This window comes from Ranitomeya imitator, chromosome 8 (genome assembly GCF_032444005.1).
Source record: "Ranitomeya imitator isolate aRanImi1 chromosome 8, aRanImi1.pri, whole genome shotgun sequence".
NCBI classification, from domain to species: Eukaryota; Metazoa; Chordata; class Amphibia; order Anura; family Dendrobatidae; genus Ranitomeya; species Ranitomeya imitator.
In genome coordinates, this window is record NC_091289.1 from 194941421 (window position 1) to 194963604 (window position 22184).

At 50.8% G+C, this 22184-nt stretch overlaps 1 protein-coding gene across 1 annotated transcript in view; it reads right to left on the minus strand.

Annotated features, from left to right (window-relative positions):
- USP33 (ubiquitin specific peptidase 33) overlaps positions 1 to 22184 on the minus strand; it is a 49950-nt gene that overhangs the window by 24863 nt on the left and 2903 nt on the right. The window contains exons 2-13 of the mRNA XM_069738314.1: positions 20089 to 20192; positions 17730 to 17783; positions 17595 to 17657; positions 15845 to 15979; positions 15659 to 15758; positions 11153 to 11222; positions 9909 to 10022; positions 9585 to 9663; positions 7649 to 8063; positions 7441 to 7569; positions 7251 to 7363; positions 75 to 247 (exon numbers count right to left, since the gene is read on the minus strand). Coding sequence (XP_069594415.1) covers positions 75 to 247; positions 7251 to 7363; positions 7441 to 7569; positions 7649 to 8063; positions 9585 to 9663; positions 9909 to 10022; positions 11153 to 11222; positions 15659 to 15758; positions 15845 to 15979; positions 17595 to 17657; positions 17730 to 17783; positions 20089 to 20169 — 1526 coding nt within the window. The 5' untranslated portion in view covers positions 20170 to 20192. The remainder of the gene's footprint in view (positions 1 to 74; positions 248 to 7250; positions 7364 to 7440; positions 7570 to 7648; positions 8064 to 9584; positions 9664 to 9908; positions 10023 to 11152; positions 11223 to 15658; positions 15759 to 15844; positions 15980 to 17594; positions 17658 to 17729; positions 17784 to 20088; positions 20193 to 22184) is intronic.

The window sequence follows — 22184 nt, forward strand, 5'->3', positions numbered from 1 at the left end:
AAAGAGCAAGTTAGATATGATTGGATACAAAGCAGTTAAGACTCTGGCAAGAGACCAGCGACTGCCGTCCGCACCTCTTAAAATATTCCAGGAAGAAGGCGATCCATCCCTGAGGAGCGTACGCCTCGCCGCAGGAGCCTGCTTTCACTAAAGACGTCTGATGGCTGGACGAGTGCAGCTTCGCCAGATCTTCCTTCCCTGGGATCGGAAGGGAAAGGTCCTGAAAAGTTTCCAACGTTACAGAGATCTAAAAAAAAAATAGAATATTGTAGAAATTCTGAAAAATGTGTTTAGAAAAAAAGAAATCTGATTACTAATGAGGAATAAAAACATGTTTGGCATCGCCACGTCCATAAAAGTCAGATCAAAATATAAAATTATGTAACCTATAAGCTAAATGCTGAAAAGGGGGGGGGGGGGGAGATGAAACCCCCGAATTTCTATTTGGTACGATTTTGAGGAGGTGCGGTGACCAATGAAAAACAGGTCCACAATGGCGACAAAAAAAAAAAAAAAGAAAAAAGGTTGTAAGTACTAAACGTGGGAAAAGCAGTAAGTAGTTATCGCTGTAATTGTACGGAGCTGAAGATTCACGCTTCCAGGCTATTTTCACTGCAAATATATATATAAAATAAAAAAAGTGGCGGAATTGCATTTTTCATCTCCTCATCATTGGAAATTATATTTTTTCAGTGCACTATACAATAAAAATAGGGATTTTTGTGGACTCACATAAAATCCTTTTCTCCGAGCCAATCATTGGGGGGACACAGGACCATGGATGTTATGCTGCTGCCACTAGGAGGACACTAAGTTAATACAAAAATAATAACTCCTCCCCTGCAGTATACACCCTCCTGCTGGCTCTAAGTGAACCAGTTCGGTAACAAAGCAGTAGGAGCTTAACAATTAACAAGAATTAACTGTATCAAAACCAAGTCAACACAAAGAAAAAACTAGAGCCAACAGGCTAACAGGGTGGGTGCTGTCCCCCCCAATGATTGGCTCGGAGAAAAGGATTTTACGGTGAGTACACAAAAAACCTTATTTCTCCTACGCCTCATTGGGGGACACAGGACGATGGGACGTCCTAAAGCAGTCCCTGGGTGGGAAACAATCCACTGCAATTGCTCCTTGTACCACTGCAATTGCTCCTTGTACCCACAAGTTACAGATGTGGCACTGCCGCCTGCAAAATTCTTCTGTCGACGGACGCATCTGCCGAGGCCTGAGATTGGACATGGTAATGTTTCGTAAACGTATGCAGGCTGGACCAAGTCGCAGCTCTGCAGACTTGTGCTGCCGACGCCTGGTGCCGGATGGCACAAGACGCACCCACTGACCGAGTAGCATGAGCCTTAATCCCTGCTGGGACAGAGTGCCCTCTAACTCGGTAGGACTCCAGGATAGCTGAACGAATCCACTTGGCTATCGTAGCTTTGGAAGCGACTAGACCTTTCCTTGGCCCTTCCGGGAGCACAAACAGGGCATCTGACCTGCGGAAAGACGCCGTCCTCGAGACGTATCTCCTAAGAGCTCTCACCAAGTCCAGTGTGTGGAGAGCCTTCTCGGTGCGATGTACCGGCGCCGGACAAAGTGAAGGCAAGACAATTTCCTCATTGAGGTGGAAAGATGAGACAACCTTCGGTAGAAAAAAAACGGGATGTTCTCAAAATCACCTTATCCTGATGAAAAATGAGTAAAGGAACTTGGCAAGACAAGGCTGCCAGTTCGGAGACTCGTCGGATGGACGTGACCGCAACCAGGAAGGCAACTTTCCATGACAGAAGAGACAGAGAAACGTCCTGCAGAGGTTCAGAAGCAGCATCCTGCAAGACTCCGAGGATCAAATTAAGGTCCCATGGTTCCAACGGCATCTTATAGGGCGGCACCACATGGGAGACTCCCTGAATGAACGTCTTCACCTGTAATCTGTTGGCAATTTTAAGTTGGAACAGGACTGACAAGGCTTAAATCTTCCCTTTGAGAGAACTAAGGGCGAGACCTAAGTCCAAACCCGACTGAAGGAATTTGAGGATGGAAGGAACGGAAAATTCAAGAGGAAAGCGTCCTCGGTCCTGGCACCATGAGAAGAAGGTCTTCCAAATGCGATGATATATACACATAGATGTAGGCTTTCTAGCACTGATCATGGTACAAATTACTTTCTGAGAGAAGCCTGCCTGTGTCAGGACCCAGGACTCAACGGCCATGCCGTCAAACACAGGGCCTCGGAGTTCTGGTGGTAAATGGGGCCCTGGGACAACAGGTCTGTGCGATTTGGTAATCGCCAAGGGACATCGGCGACTAGTTCGGCGTACCAGGCCCTGCGCAGCCAATCTGGCGCAATGAGGATTACTGGTATCCCCTCCGCTCTGATCTTCTTGATGACTCTCGGCAGCAAGGGAAGCGGGGGAAATATGTATGGAAGCTAGAACTGATGCCACGAGTGAACGAGTGCATCTGCCCCGATGGCTGTCGGGTCGTGGGACAGAGCTATGTATTTGGGAAACTTGGAATTTAGCCGTGAGGCCATCAGATCCACGTCCGCGGTTCCCCAACGACAGCAGATCTGATGGAAGATCTCCGGATGGAGAGACCACTCTCCGGAGTCGAGACCTTGGCGGCTGAGGAAATCTGCCTCCCAATTTTCCACTCCCGGGATGTGAACCGCTGATATCATTGAGCGGTTTTCCTCGGCCCAACGAAGGATGTGGCCTACCTCGGTCATGGCTGCCTTGCTGCGTGTTCCCCCCTGCCGGTAAATGTACGCCACTGCCGTGGCATTGTCGGACTGAATCCTGATAGGACGACACGTCAGTAAGGGATGGAATTGAATAAGAGCAAACCTGATTGCCCGTATTTCCAGGATGTTGATGGGCAGGCGACCTTCCTGAAGAGACTGGCATCTGTTGTCACAACTAGCCAATGTACTGGGAGAAAGGACTTCCCTTGATTCAGGGATGACTTCAAAGTCCACCACCTGAGAGACTGACTCGCTGGGGAAGAAGGAAACGACGATCGAGAGATAACGGGTTCCTGTCCCACAAAGCCAGGAGAGCATGTTGCAAGGGGCGGAGGTGTAGTTGAGCGAATGGTACCGCCTCCATAGCTGCTACCATCCTGCCGAGGACTCTCATACTGAAACGTAGAGAGTAAGTATGAGGTTGGGAGAACTTCTGAGCTTCCCGCTGTAAGACTGAGATCTTTTCCGGGGAAAAAGTACCAACCCCTGGGACGAGTCCAGTATCGTAGAAAGGAAATTCGCTGAGCCGATACTGGGGAAGATTTTTTGAAGTTTCAACCCAGGCGAGAAAGAGTATCTATTGTGATGGTCACGGCCTCCTTGCAGGTGCGCAAAGAGGGGCCTTTGATGAGGATATCGTTGAGATACGGTAACACTACCACACCTCGGGAATGGAGGATGGCCACGGCGGCCGCCATGACCTTGGTGAATACTCCGGGAGCGGTGGCGAGGCCAAAGGGCAGAGCCGCAAACAAAGTGATCTTCCTTAACTGCGAAACGAAGAAACCTTTGGTGAGAAGGTAAAATAGGAATGTGGAGGTACGTGTCCTGGATGTCTATGGATGCTAGGAACTCGCCTTTTTCCACGTAGGCGATGACAGAACGAAGGGATTCCATCCGGAACCGTCGCACCCTGACAAATTTGTTCAGCAGTTTTAGGTCCAGTATGGGCCGTACTGTAACGTCCTTCTTTGGAACAATGAACAGATTTGAATAAAAACCTTGAAACCTTTGGCTTTGAGGGACCGGGATAATAGCCCCATCTTCTTTTAGAGACTTTATGGCTTGGAAGAACTCTGATGCCTTTGCCCTGGGAGGAGAAGATGGGAAAAAGCGATTTGGTGGAAGAAAACGAAAAGCTATCTTGTATCCAGAGGACACTAGGTCGCGGACCCATTCGTCGTGAACGACCGAGAGCCACGCGTCGCTGAAGGAAAGCAGGCGGCCGCCTACTTTGAGGGTATCCTCCGGATACCGCAGGGAGTCATTGTGTGGGAGACCTGCCCGGTCTGGACCCTCTGGACCCTGACTGCCTAGGCCTGCTTCTCCAAGAGGGAGAGGGTTTGTAAGAGGTTTGAGGACCTCTATCCCTGTGTTGTGCCCGGCCAGTAGAGGACCAATTTGAGCTGAAGCGAAAAAAAACAAACAAAAAAAAAACCGGGCCTGTTGTTGCTGGTTCCGAAAGGGCCGAAAGGGTCTCTGTTGTGGAAGAAATTTACTCTTCCCTCCAGTGGCGTCGGAAATTAATTGGTCGAGCTTTACGCCAAAAAGGCGACCGCCCTGATATGGAAGAGAAGTCAATGACTTTTTGGAAGTCGAATCTGCACGCCAGTTCCTGAACCATAAGGATCTCCGGATGGTGATGGCGTTTGCTGCTGCTTGAGAAGCACAGTTAGCAGCGTCCAGGGAGACGGTAAGTACAAAATCTCCCGCTCTGGCTATCTGAGTAATGAGGTCTGCTATCTTGGGGGGAGGGAGGTTGTCGGTATCCAGCACCGCTGCGGACAAGGCCTCAGCGCAGTGGGTCATAGCCTTAGCCACCCACGTAGCAGCAAAAGATGGGAAGAGTGCGGCTGCTGAGGCTTCAAAGGCTGAACGCGCCATATTGTCGATCTGACGATGGGTTGGGTTTTTAATAGAGGTGCCCACCGAAGAGGATAAAAAGGATAAAATAGATTTAGTTGCCAGGCGTGATACTGGAGGATCTACCGGGGGAGACTGAGACCAATCTTTTCTTAGATCCTGGACAAAGGGATATTTTGATTCCATGGGCTTCTGCCCTGTGAATAGTTTATCGGGACGGACCCTGTGAGATTCAACGATTTCCTTAAATTCTGGGTGAGTAGCGAATACCTTGTGAGCTCGCTTGGTCCTCTTAAAGGACACGGCATGATCCGTTTTAGATAAAGGTTCCTCCTCAAGTTTTAAAGCCTTATTCACTGAATCAGAGAGTCGAGAGTCTCCTGATCGTGATGATATTCCTGATCTAGGGACATGTCAGAATCGTCCTCTGAAACAGGTGCTCTGCTAGCCCCAATGGAAGGGGAGCGAGAAATGGAGCTCTCAGAACCCGAATCCCGGTGATGGTCTGGGGACCTAGCATGAGTCCTTTTTCTGGAAGGGCGAGAGCTCCTTGGCAAGGTACGACCCCTAGAGTACAAGGGGTTTTGAGGATAGGAAGCGTCATCCGTAAGAGTGCCCTGGTTAGAGGAAGGGTCTCGGAACGATTCTAATGCTTTTGCTAGGGAAGCCATAGACCGGGTAAGGGAGGTAGCCCACTCAGGGGGACCAGACTCACTTGGTTCGGTATCAGTAACAGGTGGTTCATGAACAGTCACCGGTTCACAAGCTGTGCACAATGCAGTATTGTGACCCTGGGGTAATGACACCTTACAAGAGGTACATGCAGCAAAAAATACTGTGTGGGTTTTCCCAGACTTTTTGTGAGGCCTTGATTGAGACATAGTAACCTTGAGAAGAGCGCTTACTAGCAGGGGAAGGGTTAAGCTTTGTATCTGCAGCTTACCCAGGTCCTGTGTCTTGAGTCCCCAGGGGAGGTCTGCAATGTATGGTCGTGAAGGCAGTATATCGGCTGTGACCCCGGATCCAGAGATTAGAAAGGCTGGATCAGCGCGGCAGGATCAGCGCGGCAGGATCAGCGCGGCAGGATCAGCGCGGCAGGATCAGCGCGGCAGGATCAGCGCGGCAGGATCAGCGCTGGGTGTACCAAGATGGCCGCCGAGATCTGTGAGAGCGCTTCTCATGGAACGAGAAGCGCTAGAAAAGATGGGCGGCGGTAATTGCCGTTGGGCGGGGCCAAGGACTCCGGCCTGTATGAGGAGAAAAGCCGGGGACTAAATTTGAAAAACTTGCTGTTGCGGCGTTGCGACCGGCATTAGTGCCACCTGAGGAGCGCTCCATCGAAAATGCGTGCTGCTGACCACCCACGGACCCAGGCTTTCTGATAGAGGTGCGGACCTTTCATACCCCGGGAACCAGGACCCCCAGCACCTCGGCCCCCGCACTGTACTAACGGTAGATGCGGTGGGCCAGTGCTCAATCCACCGTCGCCATAGTCAGGGAGGGGGTGGAGAGCTTCTGCCGCCTTGCGTCATCCGCTATGTCAGTGGTGATGCAGAGGGGGGCTGCACGGACGCCATACACATTATGTCCGGCTATGCACCTGGCTCCAGGAGAGGTAGATGGAGGGCTACTCCATGTGGTCGCCTGCTATGGAGGGGGGAGATCGGAACGCAAAGGAACCGTCGTCCGTAATGTGAGCTCAGGGCTGGCATACAACGTTGCAGGAGAGGATACGGGAGGGACGCTCCACGTACTTACCTGTTGATGGTTCGGGGGAGATCGGAACCTAGAAAGGGTCCGCCGCCCCCATTCGCTCTGTTAAGGAAAAAATAGAATAAAAAATAAAAATAAAAAACGGTGGGGTCTGAAACAGACCGAAGTGCCTCCTACAGACACTAAGCAAGAACTGGTTTACTTAGAGCCAGCAGGAGGGTGTATACTGCAGGGGGGAGCTATTCTTTCTGTGTTAACTTAGGCTACTTTCACACTTGCGTCGTGCCGACGTACCGACGCGCGTTGTGAAAATGACTGCATGATGTGGACAGCGGATGCAGTTTTTCAACGCATCCGCTGCCCATTCTGCAGTCCGGGGAGGAGGGGGCGGAGTTCCGGCCACGGATGCGCAGTCGAAAATGGCAGACACGACACACAAAAAAAGTTACATGGAACGTTTTTTGTGCCGACAGTCCGCCAAAACACGACGCATCCGTCACTAATGCAAGTCTATGGAGAAAAAACGCATCCTGCGGGCAACTTTGCAGGATGCGTTTTTTCTGCAAAACCACGCATTGTGACGGACAGCAAACGACGCAAGTGTGAAAGTACCCTTAGTGTCCTCCTAGTGGCAGCAGCATGACACCCATGGTTCTGTGTCCCCCAATGAGGCGTAGGAGAAATAAAAACATCATTCACAATTACATCTCATCTTGCAAATAGGCCCTCAAAGTTTTGTGGATGAAAAAAACAAACAAAAAAAGTTAGGAGAAAAAAAAAACGGAACAAACAAAAGTACAAAAAGAAATAAAAAAGCCCGGTCATTAAAGGGGTAGGCCTGGGGTTACAGGGTTTCGGGGATGGTTTTGGGATGGGAAGTTATGACGCAGTTAGTCCCTGACAATTCTGGTTCTCAAGCACAACTCACCCGATCACACGTCAGACACTGCACCGAGCTCACAATGGTGCCGTCAAACACGTCCGATATCACACTGCGATACTTCTTCTGCCGCTTCTTCTTGGGAAGGCAAACTGTGGGGGCTGAGAACAGACGATGACGGCTCAGATCACCGGTGAATGTAAATCCAAGCATTGCTGAGGAGGAAACCTACGGATACCTTTTTTATGGCTTGTCCAAAGAGATCCAGATTTCGGGGGGCTGCTTGACACGTGAGTGGCAGAGACGTCACTGAGCAGAGGAGTCTGAGAGGCGGACAGGTCATTCATGATGACTTCTGTGGCGTAGTCTACAACACAGGATATGACACGCTAAGTCCGCATGTCGTGCGTCTGACGTCGGGGCACCGACTGCGGCCCATCACTTACCCGATATCCGACTCTGGATCTGGACCTTGACGGTTCCTTGGGAGGAGTATTCATTGCCCTCCGCCAGGCTCTCCAGGTTCTTCTCCAGATCTTGCAGGCAGTTGTTCTGGTTTACATGGTTACAGTTCTTCTTTTCTTTCTGCCAGGACTTCACCGCATCCTGCTCCTTTTGATCCTCCTGGATTAGCATGGCCGATTCGGACAGTTCCTCAGATAGTTTCCGACTCTCGTTTTCCATGTGATCGCTGCTGGATCCGGACTCGCAGGACTGGAAGTCATTGTCTGATTGGTTCTTCTCTTCTTCCATGATTTCTGCCAAGATCCCGGGCTGAGGATCCTCTTCTGCCTCGAACATTTGCTCTTTGAGCTCTTCATGTAAAATGTCCATCAGGCAACGCAGGAATTCCTGGGCATCCTGCAAAGGTACGGAGGAAGATTTTTTCCTATTACACTATGTAACAATTTTTGTTCCTGGCTTCCATGTGTAATATTTCAACTGCTTATGTTTAAAGACTATGGAAAAACTACTTCATTCAGCAAAAACTTTGATTTTATGACCACAGGCCAGAAAAATTTTATATATATTGTGTCAAAAAAAGGAAATTACACTAACAAATTTTTATATATTTTTTGTTCCTGGATCAAAAGAGTGTTTTCCTAACCCGTTATGCCTAAAACAAATAGAAAATAGTTGTTCCACAAAAACTTTGTTTCTGTGATCAGGACAATGACATTTTGAAATTTGTCTGTTTTCTGGAAAATTCTCCATTCGTATTCAATACTGAGTAGTCTTCATTGTCCTGATCACAGAAGCCAAGTTTTTGTGGAACAACAACTATTTTCTATTTGTTTTAGGCATAACGGGTTAGGAAAACACACTTTGGACCCAGGAAAAATAAATAAAAATTTGTTACATAGTGTAATTTATCGATGGCTGACACAGACATTGACAGCTTGGTGGTCCGTCATTTAAATTCTCCCTTCCCATTTGCAAGTAAAGCGATTTACTAGTCAAATAATCAAAGAGCCAAGCATCAATTCATTGAAGGTGTCAGAGAAAGTGCTGAGAAAGCAGACCATCTCAGATGTCCTTCCCACCGTCACACAGCACCAGTCCCAAGACACCAGAAGGTCCCTGAGGACCTTCCCACCGTCACACAGCACAAGCCCCAAGACACCAGAAGGTCCCTGAGGACCTTCCCACCGTCACACAGCACCAGTCCCAAGACACCAGCCAGTCCCTGAGGACCTTCCCACCGTCACACAGCACCAGTCCCAAGACGCCAGCCAGTCTCTGAGGACCTTCACACACCGTCACACAATACCAGTCCCAAGACAGCAGCCAGTCTCTGAGGACCTTCCCACCGTCACACAATACCAGTCCCAAGACAGCAGCCAGTCTCTGAGGACCTTCCCACCGTCACACATCACCAGTCCCAAGACACCAGCCAGTCTCTGAGGACCGTCACACAGTACCAGTCCCAAGACAGCAGCCAGTCTCTGAGGACCTTCCCACCGTCACACAGCATCAGTCCCAAGACACCAGCCAGTCTCTGAGGACCTTCACACCGTCACACAGCACAAGCCCCAAGACACCAGCCAGTCTCTGAGGACCTTCCCACTGTCACACAGCACCAGTCCCAAGACACCAGCCAGTCTCTGAGGATCTTCCCACCGTCACACAGCACCAGTCCCAAGACACCAGCCAGTCTCTGAGGACCTTCACACCGTCACACAGTACCAGTCCAAAGAAACCAGCCAGTTTCTGAGGACCTTCCCACCATCACACAAAACAAGTCCCGAGACACCAGACAGTTTCTAAGGACCTTCCCACCATCACACAGCAGCAGTCCAGAGACAGCAGGCAGTCTCTAAGGACCTTTCCACCATAACACAGCACCGGTCCTGATAGACGCCACAGGTGGAGGAGTCTTACCTGCTGGGAGTAGCCACGGAAGGTCGGGTTTACTGTTTTTATGCCTTGGAACAGATTAGTAGGTATGACAGAGCCGGGCCTGGGGAGAACAGGGAGAAGGACAGAAGACCAGGACAGGGTTCTGTTAGAGGATTAACCCGACCGATATGAAAACAAGTTCACATTTCAGATATTGAAGCGACACAATCCAACTACTCGGTTCACTACGGAGGTCACAAAAACGGTGTCTACAGTGAAGAGACCAGAACATGGGGGAGGTTAAGGGGTAGGAGACAGAAGGGGAACGTGCTCATCTTGTGTCACGGGGGAGATACTCGGACCTACCGGTTCTTGTGCCAGATCTCAGACATCAGCCTCTGGTAGCTTTTACACAGAGCGGGCTTCTTGTCTGTACGAGCAAGTCCCCCACAGTCCAGGAAGAAAAGCGTCAGCGGGGGGCTGCGGAAAAGGAGAGGACAGAATCTGCTTGGTATTTGCAAGGGGAATGTAGGACAGAAGGTCAATAATAAAGCGGGGTTCTGCCGCACCTAAACGTTGCTGTGGCGCTCAAATTAGTGATAATTTGCGCAAAATTTTACAACAATTGACTCATTAGTTTCATGATCTGAACTGACAGTGGGAAGTGCCCTGCCATGCTGAAAAAGATGTCTTGGTGCAATTTTAGCATATTGGGGCACCACTTCTCTCGCTGCCTAACGACCGACCACCGCTGGTTGGCCGAACATGCCCAGTGGTTGCAAGCTCTTTTTCTGAGCTTGTAAGTAGTGATGAGCGAGCGTGATCGGTGTTATCGGACCACGCTCGTGTGCTAACAGAGTATCTTTAGCGTGCTTCAATACTATGTTCGAGTCGCCGTGGCTGTTTGACAGCCGCACACATGCAACGATTGCCTGTTTGTTAAGCCATCCCTGCATATGTAGTGACTGTCGAACAACCGCGAGACGTTCAGCCATGGCGACTCGAATATAGTATTCAAGGGCGCCAAAGATACTCCGATTACACCGAGCATGCTCCGATAACACCGAGCATGCTTGCTCATCACTGCTTGTAAGCACTTCTGTGAAGCTGCCAGGATGGATGGAGAGCACCGATAGTCTGACCCCTACCAGCCGCATTGCGGTGCTTACAAGCTAAACAGCAGCGGTGGTCGGTCTCCTAGGAAACAAGTTAAAATCTCAAAAACGGCTTATGTTTTTGATAACCGGTACATTGTAAATGTGCTTGTATATAGAGCAATACCCATGTAAGAGGACGGGAACCATCTGCTAATAAACGTAGAGTTTCAGAGAAGATAAAGATCAATTAAGATTTGGTGCAATTGACGCCATCATGTGACGGCAGCCATAAAAATCAACCGACTGCTACATGGGAAGACTAGTCATGAATGGACAGAATGGTAGAGGGAACATCAGTAACAAAAATCGCAGGAGCCCATCTGAGCGGACCCCGCAGGGCAGGACAAGGCGGCCTTAGGCCATGATCACGTGGGCGGTGACGGACTTCAGGTAGATGGTGTAGTTGCCCGCACATACGTAGGTGGGATGGCGCGTACACAGAAGCGAGCTTACCAGTTGGACAGCGCCTGCAGAGCCGCATTCATGTAACACGTGTTTCCGATGTTCTTCAGTCCGGTGAGACCTATAAATAATGCAACCAGCCGATCAATAGCACGACAGGCTCCAGAGAGGAGTAATACATCGTCTGTGCCGAGACAGGGCACAACCGGACAAGACATGCACCACAGAGGTTTCCTAAGTAAATGGTGGTCACACACCTTAAAAAGGTGAGCGTTTGGTGGTCCGCCGCTGCTCCAGACCCCCAACATGCACAGCTAAGAGGTGAAGGGACTAAGCATCTCCCCATGAGAACAAAGGATCGGGTCAGCTGAAATCCAACAGCCTGATCCTCATCGTCTGCAACATCGACCATTAGTGGAGAGCCAGCTCTTCCCTATACAGTGGACTGCGAAAGTATTCACCCCCTTGGCTTTTTACCTATTTTGTTACATTACAACCTGTGTATAAATATTTCTGTAATCCGATTTGTATGTGAATCATCAGCACTAAACAGTCCAAGTTGGTGAAGTGAGAAAAATATAGGCATACAGTCATGGCCAGAAGTTTTGAGAATGACACCAAAATTATATTTTCACATGATCTGCTGCCCTCTGGTTTTTATTAATGTTTGTCTGATGTTTGTATCACATACAGAAATATAATTGCAATCATATTATGAGTACCAATAGCTTATATTGACAGTTAGAATGAGTTAATGCAGCAAGTCAATATTTGCAGTGTTGACCCTTCTTCTTCAAGACCTCTGCAATTCTCCCTGGCATGCTCTCAATCAACTTCTGGACCAAATCCTGACTGATAGCAGTCCATTCTTGCATAATCAATGCTTGCATTTTGCCAGAATTTTTTTGTTTTTGTTTGTCCACCTGTCTCTTGATGATTGACCACAAGTTCTCAATGGGATTAAGATCTGGGGAGTTTCCAGGCCATGGACTCAAAATCTCTATGTTTTGTTCCATGAGCCATTTAGTTATCACTTTTGCTTTATGGCAAGGTGCTCCATCATGCTGGAAAAGGCATTGTTGGGCGCCAAACTGCTCTTGGACGGTTGGGAGAAGTTGCTCTTGGAGGACATTCTGGTACCATTCTTTATTCATGGCTGTGTTTTTAGGCAAGACTGTGAGTGAGCCGATTCCCTTGGCTGAGAAGCAACCCCACACATGAATGGTTTCAGGATGCTTTACAGTTGGCATGAGACAAGACTGGTGGGAGAGCTCACCTCTTCTTCTCCGAATAAGCTGTTTTCCAGATGTCCTAAACAATCGAAAAGGGGATTCATCAGAGAAAATGACTTTGCCCCAGTCCTCAGCAGTCCACTCCCTGTACCTTTTGCAGAATATCAGTCGGTCCCTGATGTTTTTTCTGGAGAGAAGTGGCTTCTTTGCTGCCCTCCTTGAAACCAGGTCTTGCTCAAAGAGTCTCCTCCTCACAGGGTGTGCAGAAGCGCTCACACCAGCCTGCTGCCATTCCTGAGCAAGCTCGGCACTGCTGGTAGTCCGATCCCGCAGCTGAAACAGTTTTAAGATACGGTCCTGGCGCTTGCTGGTCTTTCTTGGGCGCCCTGGAGCCTTTTTGACAACAATGGAAGCTCTCTCCTTGAAGTTCTTGATGATGCGATAGATTGTTGACTGAGGTGCAATCTTTGTAGCTGCGATACTCTTCCCTGTTAGGCCATTTTTGTGCAGTGCAATGATGGCTGCACGTGTTTCTTTAGAGATAACCATGGTTAACTGAAGAGAAACAATGATACCAAGCACCAGCCTCCTTTTACAGTGTCCAGTGATGTTATTCTTACTTAATCATGACTGATTGATCGCCAGCCCTGTCCTCATCAACACCCACACCTGTGTTACTGGATCAATCACAAAAAAAATGTTAGCTGCTCCTTTTAAGGCAGGACTGCAATGATGTTGAAATGTGTTTTGGGGGTTAAAGTTCATTTTCTGGGCAAATATTGACTTTGCAAGTACAGTAATTGCTGTTTAGCTGATCATTCTGACATTCAGGAGTATATGCAAATTGCCATTAGAAAAAATGAAGCAGTAGACTTTGGAAAAATTAATATTTGTCTCATTCTCAAAACTTTTGGCCATGACTGTACATTAAATTTATGGGATCAAAGAACTAAAAATTGCCATGTGTATATGTATTCACCCCTTTTACTATGAAGTCTTTAAAAATTTCTGGTGCAAGTACTTCCCTTCATAAGTCCCATACTTCATGACAGGACGTCTCCCTGTGTGCAATCTAAGTGTCACATGTCTGTCAGTATATAAACTTTACCTTTTATGAAAGGCCACAGAGGCTGCAACACCATTAATAAGAGGCATCACTAACCAAACACCATAAAGACCAAGGAGATCTCCAGACAACATCACCAAGACCAAGGAGATCTCCAGACAACATCACCAAGACCAAGGAGATCTCCAGACACCACCAAGACCAAGGAGATCTCCGAACACCACCACAAAGACCTCGGAGATCTAGAGACAACATCATGAAGACCAAGGAGATCTTCAAACAAGTCAGGGACAAAGTTATTGAGAAGAGCAAGGCACAGACACACAGGGAAGCCAGAGCAGGGGGGAGGGACAGAGAAGCCAGAGCGGGGGCAGGGGGAGGGACAGAGAAGCCAGAGCGGGGGCAGGGGGAGGGACAGAGAAGCCAGAGCAGGGGGGAGGGACAGAGAAGCCAGAGCGGGGGCAGGGGGAGGGACAGAGAAGCCAGAGCAGGGGGGAGGGACAGAGAAGCCAGAGCGGGGGCAGGGGGAGGGACAGAGAAGCCAGAGCGGGGGCAGGGGGAGGGACAGAGAAGCCAGAGCAGGGGGGAGGGACACTGAAGCCAGAGCGGGGGCAGGGGGAGGGACAGAGAAGCCAGAGCGGGGGCAGGGGGAGGGACAGAGAAGCCAGAGCGGGGGCAGGGGGAGGGACAAGGAAGCCAGAGCGGGGGCAGGGGGAGGGACAGAGAAGCCAGAGCGGGGGCAGGGGGAGGGACAGAGAAGCCAGAGCGGGGGCAGGGGGAGGGACAGAGAAGCCAGAGCGGGGGTAGGGGGAGGGACAGAGAAGCCAGAGCGGGGGCAGGGGGAGGGACAGAGAAGCCAGAGCGGGGGCAGGGGGAGGGACAGAGAAGCCAGAGCAGGGGGGAGGGACAGAGAAGCCAGAGCGGGGGCAGGGGGAGGGACAGAGAAGCCAGAGCAGGGGGGAGGGACAGAGAAGCCAGAGCAGGGGGGGAGGGACAGAGAAGCCAGAGCAGGGGGGGAGGGACAGAGAAGCCAGAGCAGGGGGGGAGGGACAGAGAAGCCAGAGCAGGAGGGGGGGGGGGGGACAGAAGCCAGAGCAGGAGGGGGGGGGGGACAGAGAAGCCAGAGCAGGAGGGGGGGCAGAGAAGCCAGAGCAGGAGGGGGGGCAGAGAAGCCAGAGCAGGGGGGTGGGGAGAGGGACAGAGAAGCCAGAGCTGGGGGGGTGGGGGGGGCAGAGCAGGGGAAGGGGGGGTGGAGCAACACAGGAGCCGGAGCATTGGGGGGGGGGGGGGGGTTGTCAGAGAAGCTGGAGCGGGAGAGGGACAGAGAAGCCGGAGCGGGGGGAGGGACAGAGAAGCCAGAGCAGGGGGGAGGGAGAGGGACAGAGAAGCCAGAGCAGGGGGGGGGGGGGGGAGGGACAGAGAAGCCAGAGCGGGGGGGGGGGGGGGACAGAGAAGAAGCCAGAGTTTGGGGGGGGTTTGGGGGAGACACAGGGGCCGGAGCATTGGGGGGGGGGGGGGTCGGAGAAGCTGGAGCGGGGGAGGGACAGAGAAGCCGGAGCGGGGGGGGGGGGGGGACAGAGAAGCCAGAGCAGGGGGGGGGGGGGAGGACAGAGAAGCCAGAGCAGGGGGGGGACAGAAGCCACAGCGGGGGCGGGGAGAGGGACGGAGAAGCCAGAGCTGGGGGGGGACAGAGAAGCCAGATTTGGGGGGGTGGAGAGACACAGGTGCCGGAGCATGGGGAGGGGGGGGTCAGAGAAGCTGGAGCGGGGGAGGGACAGAGAAGCCAGAGCCGGGGGGGGGGAGGGGATGGGAAGGGACAGAAGCCAGAGCAGGGGGGAGGGGGGACAGAGAAGCCAGAGCAAGGGGGGAGGGGGGGACAGAGAAGCCAGAGCGGGGGGGGGGGGGGGGGGGGTTGGTGAGACACAGAATCCTGAGCAGGGTGGACAAAGAAGCCAGAACACAGCAGAGCGGAGTAGAACGGCGTCTTATTTCAACCCCTGACCAGCCGTCATGTTGCTGGATTCATGTTAATCAGTCCCAAAAATTTCAGATTCGCCTAAATACAACATTAAGGGGAAATTTGTAACAAATTTGATTCGTTCATCACTAGGGAATACTTTGTATCACCAGGGAATAGCGCCCCCTTGTGGTAGAAATACCGTGGGCCCCTAACATTTGGCCGTGTGGACCGCCCTATGGCACAGCACTGGCCTCGTATCTGGGACCCCCGTTACGTGTTGCGGGGGGGGTCGTGCACACCTCGGCTCTTCAGCTCGTCTTCTTCCAGCTCGATGTCCAGGTTCTCATATATCACAGCCGGCGGCGTCTTCAGAGTCAGATTCGACGTCATCCTTGATTCCTTTGGGATAAAACAGACTTTTACTACAGATCCTGCCTACACGATGGCTCTGCTTCTCCATCATGGCCTTTCTCGGCAGCTCGTACCTGCGCAGGGCCGCTCTCCTGGGGTTTGGCGTTAGACGGGGCGCTCAGCTTCCGCTCCAGGAACACTTCTTTACTGCAGGTGTAGCACCAGACCCGCAGCGTGGTGAGGTTCACAGTGAGGCAATGTTTGGTGTCCTATATGAAGGGGTTAATAACGACATACAGCAGATTACTAGCCAAGCTTCTGTCAACAGCGCCACCCTAGTGCATTGGCTGCGTCTGGTACTGCAGCTTGTCCTTGCTCTAATGAACACTGCAATACTGATAGCAGCCAACGGACATTAGTGACACTCTGTAGGCACAAATTAAAAAAAAGAATTAGGAAGAAGAAAAACAACAACTTGTTTTACTTAAAGGGATAATAGGTGTAAAAAAATGGAAGCTAAAACTGTAAAAAAAAACGACCAGCAGATAATCATTGCCGGGTGCGTGCATCACTACTGCGGTCACTGGAGAAGCTTTTTATTGACTTTTCTAATCAGGGAATTCTCAGTTAAAAGGATCTTCAGTAAAGGAAGACGATAACTTATAGATCAGTGGGGTCCGGCCGTCGGGACCAGGAGAACGGGACCCTTCTATCCATGTTAGATTGTAGCAGAGACCCAAGTAATCCAGTGTAAGGGCAATGGCACCAAATACTAATGAAATGGAAACGTCTGACTTTGCAGTAAGTAATAAAATGCATGAAAACATTCTCTCTCTCACTATTCTGGCATTTGGTAAATATCAATCATTATTGTAACCCTAATTGTCCTAAACGGGAAAGGTTAATTCTGATTTCATGTGAGATATTGAGATAAACCTGCAGATGTGTCTTTATACATGGTGGATGGAAGCTGTATATATAATCACACAATAGTCCGGGGCTGGAGATCTCCTCCTTAATAACAACCGTTAGAGATCCCCGGGGAGCAGATTGCATCACCGCACGAGCGCAGCACGGGAGAAATATCAGCGCGGTTCCTCAGACGACGCTGCCCGACCTGCGCTTGTCTGCACTGCGAGCGCCGACTTCCACACTTTGTGGGAACAAGGATTACAGAAAATCAGAGAATCGCTACCAGTTATAGAAACGTACAGGGAGAAGACGACCGGGAAAGCTGGATGACATCCACCACCCGCACACGTCCCAGCTTTTCCAGGCTCCTGAACATCAGATCCATTTATGCTGTGATCTCATATCACTGCACATGATCCGGGGTGACGATGCACTGCACATCTGTTGTGATGCAGACAGTACAATCCGCAGGTAAATGTTGCAGATATAAGATCCGCAGTGTCGGGCGATTTATGCTGCACATTATCTCTGCAGCAGGTGGATGAAGTTTTGTGAAATCTCGTCCTCAATGCTTATGCAGGATGGGAAATCCGCCACAAATCCGCATTTAATGCTCTATATACACAGATAAATCGACTGATCCCGTCAGTTTCTCGGGACTAACCGGCCATCTATTTAGGGGATCAGTAGGGGAGTCATAATTTGCCGGTTAGATATCGGTGCACCATGGACAGTGGCGAAAACCCCAATTAAATCTTTTAGGAATACAAAGCGGATTACAATCCTAATCTAGAACAAGGCGTCCGATTATTATCCAGGAAGGCATCCGGTGGGTGCAGATCCCCATATGCCCACATGATGGCGCCAGTACTGTATAATCACCACCACGGTGTGCACCGTGCAGTCACCTAAATCTCAGATTCCACCTCCTGCCGGGGTCACTGCGCCAGGTAAAGATCCAGCATCACTGACCTGAGAATGAGTAGTGCTGTGGTCCACGTGCGACTCTCCGCAGCCGATATAGGAGCAGCCATTCTACAGAGAGAGAGCGAGAGTTACCGGACGGCAGGGAACGGCACCGGAGAACACCAGAAGAAGCCGGCTTACCTCTAAACAAGCCCAGAGGTTTGGTCCCTTGACTTTGCAGTCTTGGCAGATCCCCTGCACAGGATAACAAGGGAACAGAGCGTTATAGGAGGATATTCCTGAAGTTACTACTACCCCACAGCTGGACGGATCCGCTGCACCCGAGGAGCAGACATCACCCAGCGCTGCAGCCAAGAAATGCAAATATCGCACATCTTGCAGTTTCCAATTAAGGACAGAAATAGTAATGGTTGATGGGACTAGAATAAGATTTCGAGCAGGAAATGAAGAAAAAACTTTCTGGGAATGTGAACGTGGGTGAAAGCCCGCTGCCACAGAGTGCTGCCAGTAAATGGGCACCTGCTGAGAGAGGGATGAAAGCCCAGGGACTATGGTCAGACCTCCGAGGCACACGGCCATCTCCTGGCCTAAAATTGCCCCCCAGCCATAACAATAATATCAGCTAATCATATCCAACCGAGCTAATAAAAGATGGCGCCCAATAAGTGCCCACTGGGAAGCCAAAGCGCAGGTGCAAAACTAGTGCCCATATAGAATCAAAGTGGTGTAAGCACTATCCATCACTGACTGCCCCAATATTCTGTGCCAAGTCTGGGGTCCACATGAGGGCCAGAGTCCACATGGTAGTAGAAGTCCAGACCAAGTGCCCACGCAGTAGTTAAGAGCCAAAGTGGACATGAACCATCTACTGCCCATGAAGCATCTCGAGGCCCATCTACTGCCCATGAAGCATCTCGAGTCCCATCTACAGCCCATGAAGCATCTCGAGTCCCATCTACAGCCCATGAAGCATCTCGAGTCCCATCTACAGCCCATAAAGCATCTCGAGGCCCATCTACTGCCCATGAAGCATCTCGAGGCCCATCTACTGCCCATGAAGCATCTCGAGGCCCATCTACTGCCCATGAAGCATCTCGAGGCCCATCTACTGCCCATGAAGCATCTCGAGTCCCATCTACAGCCCATGAAGCATCGAGGACCATCTACTGCGCACGAAGCATCTCGAGTCCCATCTACTGCCCACGAAGCATCTCGAGCCCCATCTACAGCCCATGAAGCATCTCGAGCCCCATCTACTGCCCATGAAGCATCGCGAGCCCCATCTACTGCCCACGAAGCATCGCGAGCCCCATCTACTGCCCATGAAGCATCGAGTCCCATCTACTGCCCATGAAGCAGAGTCCCATCTACTGCCCATGAAGCATCTCGAGGCCCATCTTCTGCCCATGAAGCATCTCGAGGCCCATCTACTGCCCATGAAGCATCTCGAGCCCCATCTACTGCCCATGAAGCATCTCGAGCCCCATCTACTGCCCACGAAGCATCGCGAGCCCCATCTACTGCCCATGAAGCATCGAGTCCCATCTACTGCCCACGAAGCATCGCGAGCCCCATCTACAGCCCACGAAGCATCGCGAGCCCCATCTACTGCCCATGAAGCATCGAGTCCCATCTATTGCCCACGAAGCATCTTGAGGCCCATCTACTGCCCACGAAGCATCGAGTCCCATCTACTGCCCACGAAGCATCTCGAGCCCCATCTACTGCCCATGAAGCATCTCGAGGCCCATCTACTGCCCACGAAGCATCTCGAGCCCCATCTACTGCCCACGAAGCATCTCGAGCCCCATCTACTGCCCACGAAGCATCGCGAGCCCCATCTACTGCCCATGAAGCATCGAGTCCCATCTACTGCCCACGAAGCATCGCGAGCCCCATCTACAGCCCACGAAGCATCGCGAGCCCCATCTACTGCCCATGAAGCATCGAGTCCCATCTACTGCCCACGAAGCATCTCGAGCCCCATCTACTGCCCATGAAGCATCTCGAGGCCCATCTACTGCCCACGAAGCATCTCGAGCCCCATCTACTGCCCATGAAGCATCTCGAGGCCCATCTACTGCCCACAAAGCATCTTGAGGCCCATCTACTGCCCACGAAGCATCTTGAGGCCCATCTACTGCCCACGAAGCATCTCGAGCCCCATCTACTGTCCACATTTCAGCCACAGTTCTTCTAATGGTTCTGACCCGATACATTGCCCACATAAAAGTCGAGTGCCCACTTAGTAATTACAGCCTTGTCTAGTGCCCACATTTCAGCCACAGCACTAATAATGGTCATCACCCACCAGTGTCCCCATAGTAGTAGCGGCTATGATCTACAGCTCTAGGTCCCTTTCTGCCCATTATGACCAGTCTATAGCAGAGTACCATGCCAGATACAGCAGGGCACCAGGGACGGCCGTCACATCGGACCATGTGACGTGTGGTCTGACCGGCACGGTGCCGTTGCACTGAGGTTCTCCTGTACAGGTTTAGGACTGCTCTTGCATTTTGTAGGAACGATAGCCACTTACGTGAGATTTCTGAATCAGCTCTTCTTTGGTCACCTCGCCCACAGACTCTAGATGGGGGCAGTCACATGCCAAGGAGGACATTGTAAAGTCCGAAGCCTCTTGCTCTGCAAAAGGAAAAAAAATATATATTATCTATACTGTGATGCCAGAAACGAGAGCAGGAGGTAACGGAGCACCGGCCCTGTATCACAGCAGCCACTTACAACTCCCCCCGTCCAGGCCCATCAGAGACCACCCGCTGGATACGAGTCCGTTTCACAAACAACCTCATTAATATCATAGAGGTAGCAGCGCTGCAGACAATCACACACCGACGTATAACACGGGGTACGAGAGAGGAATTACATCCAACGTGGAAGTCAGCGAGCACAGAGCGGCCGTGTATCCGTCAGCGCCTCGCCGGCAGCTAATGAATAATGTATAGGGCTGGAGGCGAGATAACGTATCGACCCCCTATACTGTGACGTGTAAGCGGCTCCTGCCCGAGAGCGGAACGCGCAGATGTACAGAACATTCCGGATTCTCCGCGCAGAGACACTTACACAGGGTGGCCGCTTACTACAAGTCATAAGCAGGTAATGGGGGCACAGGAAACATCACAGAAGGTTGCACTATATTTTGTACCCTCTATGTTACAAGTCTGTGAATAAAGACATTTTATCTTCACGGATTCGGTGGAGCCGGACATTTTTCTTCTTTTGGACTTTACACATTTGGACACAGCGGCTCCGTGCTCCCGAAGCTCAATAATGCATCGCGGGTGAGCTGGTTTATTTTTCTTTTCGTTAAGAATAATAACGTACACTATTATGCCGCCTTCACCGCTGCCCCCAATCTTCTGCATCAGACTTTGGTTTTTCCTGCGATGAAGCCACTGATTGGTCTCAAATAGTCATGTGGGGGGAGGGGAGGGACAATGTATGTCATGATGACCGTCACCTCCCCCATCACTAGAGGATGACAAATCACCGACCTCAAAACCAAAAAGGACAAGATGTAACAGCTAAAGAGCAATCGGAGGTAGGGGAGCGAAACATGCGAGTATAATGTATTTTACCATTTCATCCCCTTCCCGATCATCAAAAGCAGCCAACAAAACAGATGCTGCCCCCAATTGCTGTATTAGAGTCAAACCCAAATATTGTGAATTCAAAAGAGATCACATCCAGCCTATATTACTGGGAGAGACACACAGAGCTCACATACAGCCTATATTACTGGGAGAGACACACAGACCTCACATCCAGCCTATATTACTGGGAGAGACACACAGAGCTCACATCCAGCCTATATTACTGGGAGAGACACACAGAGCTCACATCCAGCCTATATTACTGGGAGAGACACACAGACCTCACATCCAGCCTATATTACTGGGAGAGACACACAGACCTCACATCCAGCCTATATTACCGAGAGAGACACACAGAGCTCACATCCAGCCTATATTACTGGGAGAGACGCACAGACCTCACATCCAGCCTATATTACTGGGAGAGACACACAGACCTCACATCCAACCTATATTACTGGGAGAGACACACAGACCTCACATCCAGCCTATATTACTGGGAGAGACACACAGACCTCACATCCAGCCTATATTACTGGGAGAGACACAGACCTCACATCCAGCCTATATTACTGGGAGAGACACACAGAGCTCACATCCAGCCTATATTACTGGGAGAGACACACAGAGCTCACATCCAGCCTATATTACTGGGAGAGACACACAGACATCACATCCAGCCTATATTACTGGGAGAGACACACAGAGCTCACATCCAGCCTATATTACTGGGAGAGACAAACATACCTCACATCCAGCCTATATTACTGAGAGAGACAAACATACCTCACATCCAGCCTATATTACTGGGAGAGACACACAGACCTCACATCCAGCCTATATTACTGGGAGAGACACACAGACCTCACATCCAGCCTATATTACTGGGAGAGACACAGACCTCACATCCAGCCTATATTACTGGGAGAGACACAGACCTCACATCCAGCCTATATTACTGGGAGAGACACACAGACCTCATATCCAGCCTATATTACTGGGAGAGACACACAGAGCTCACATC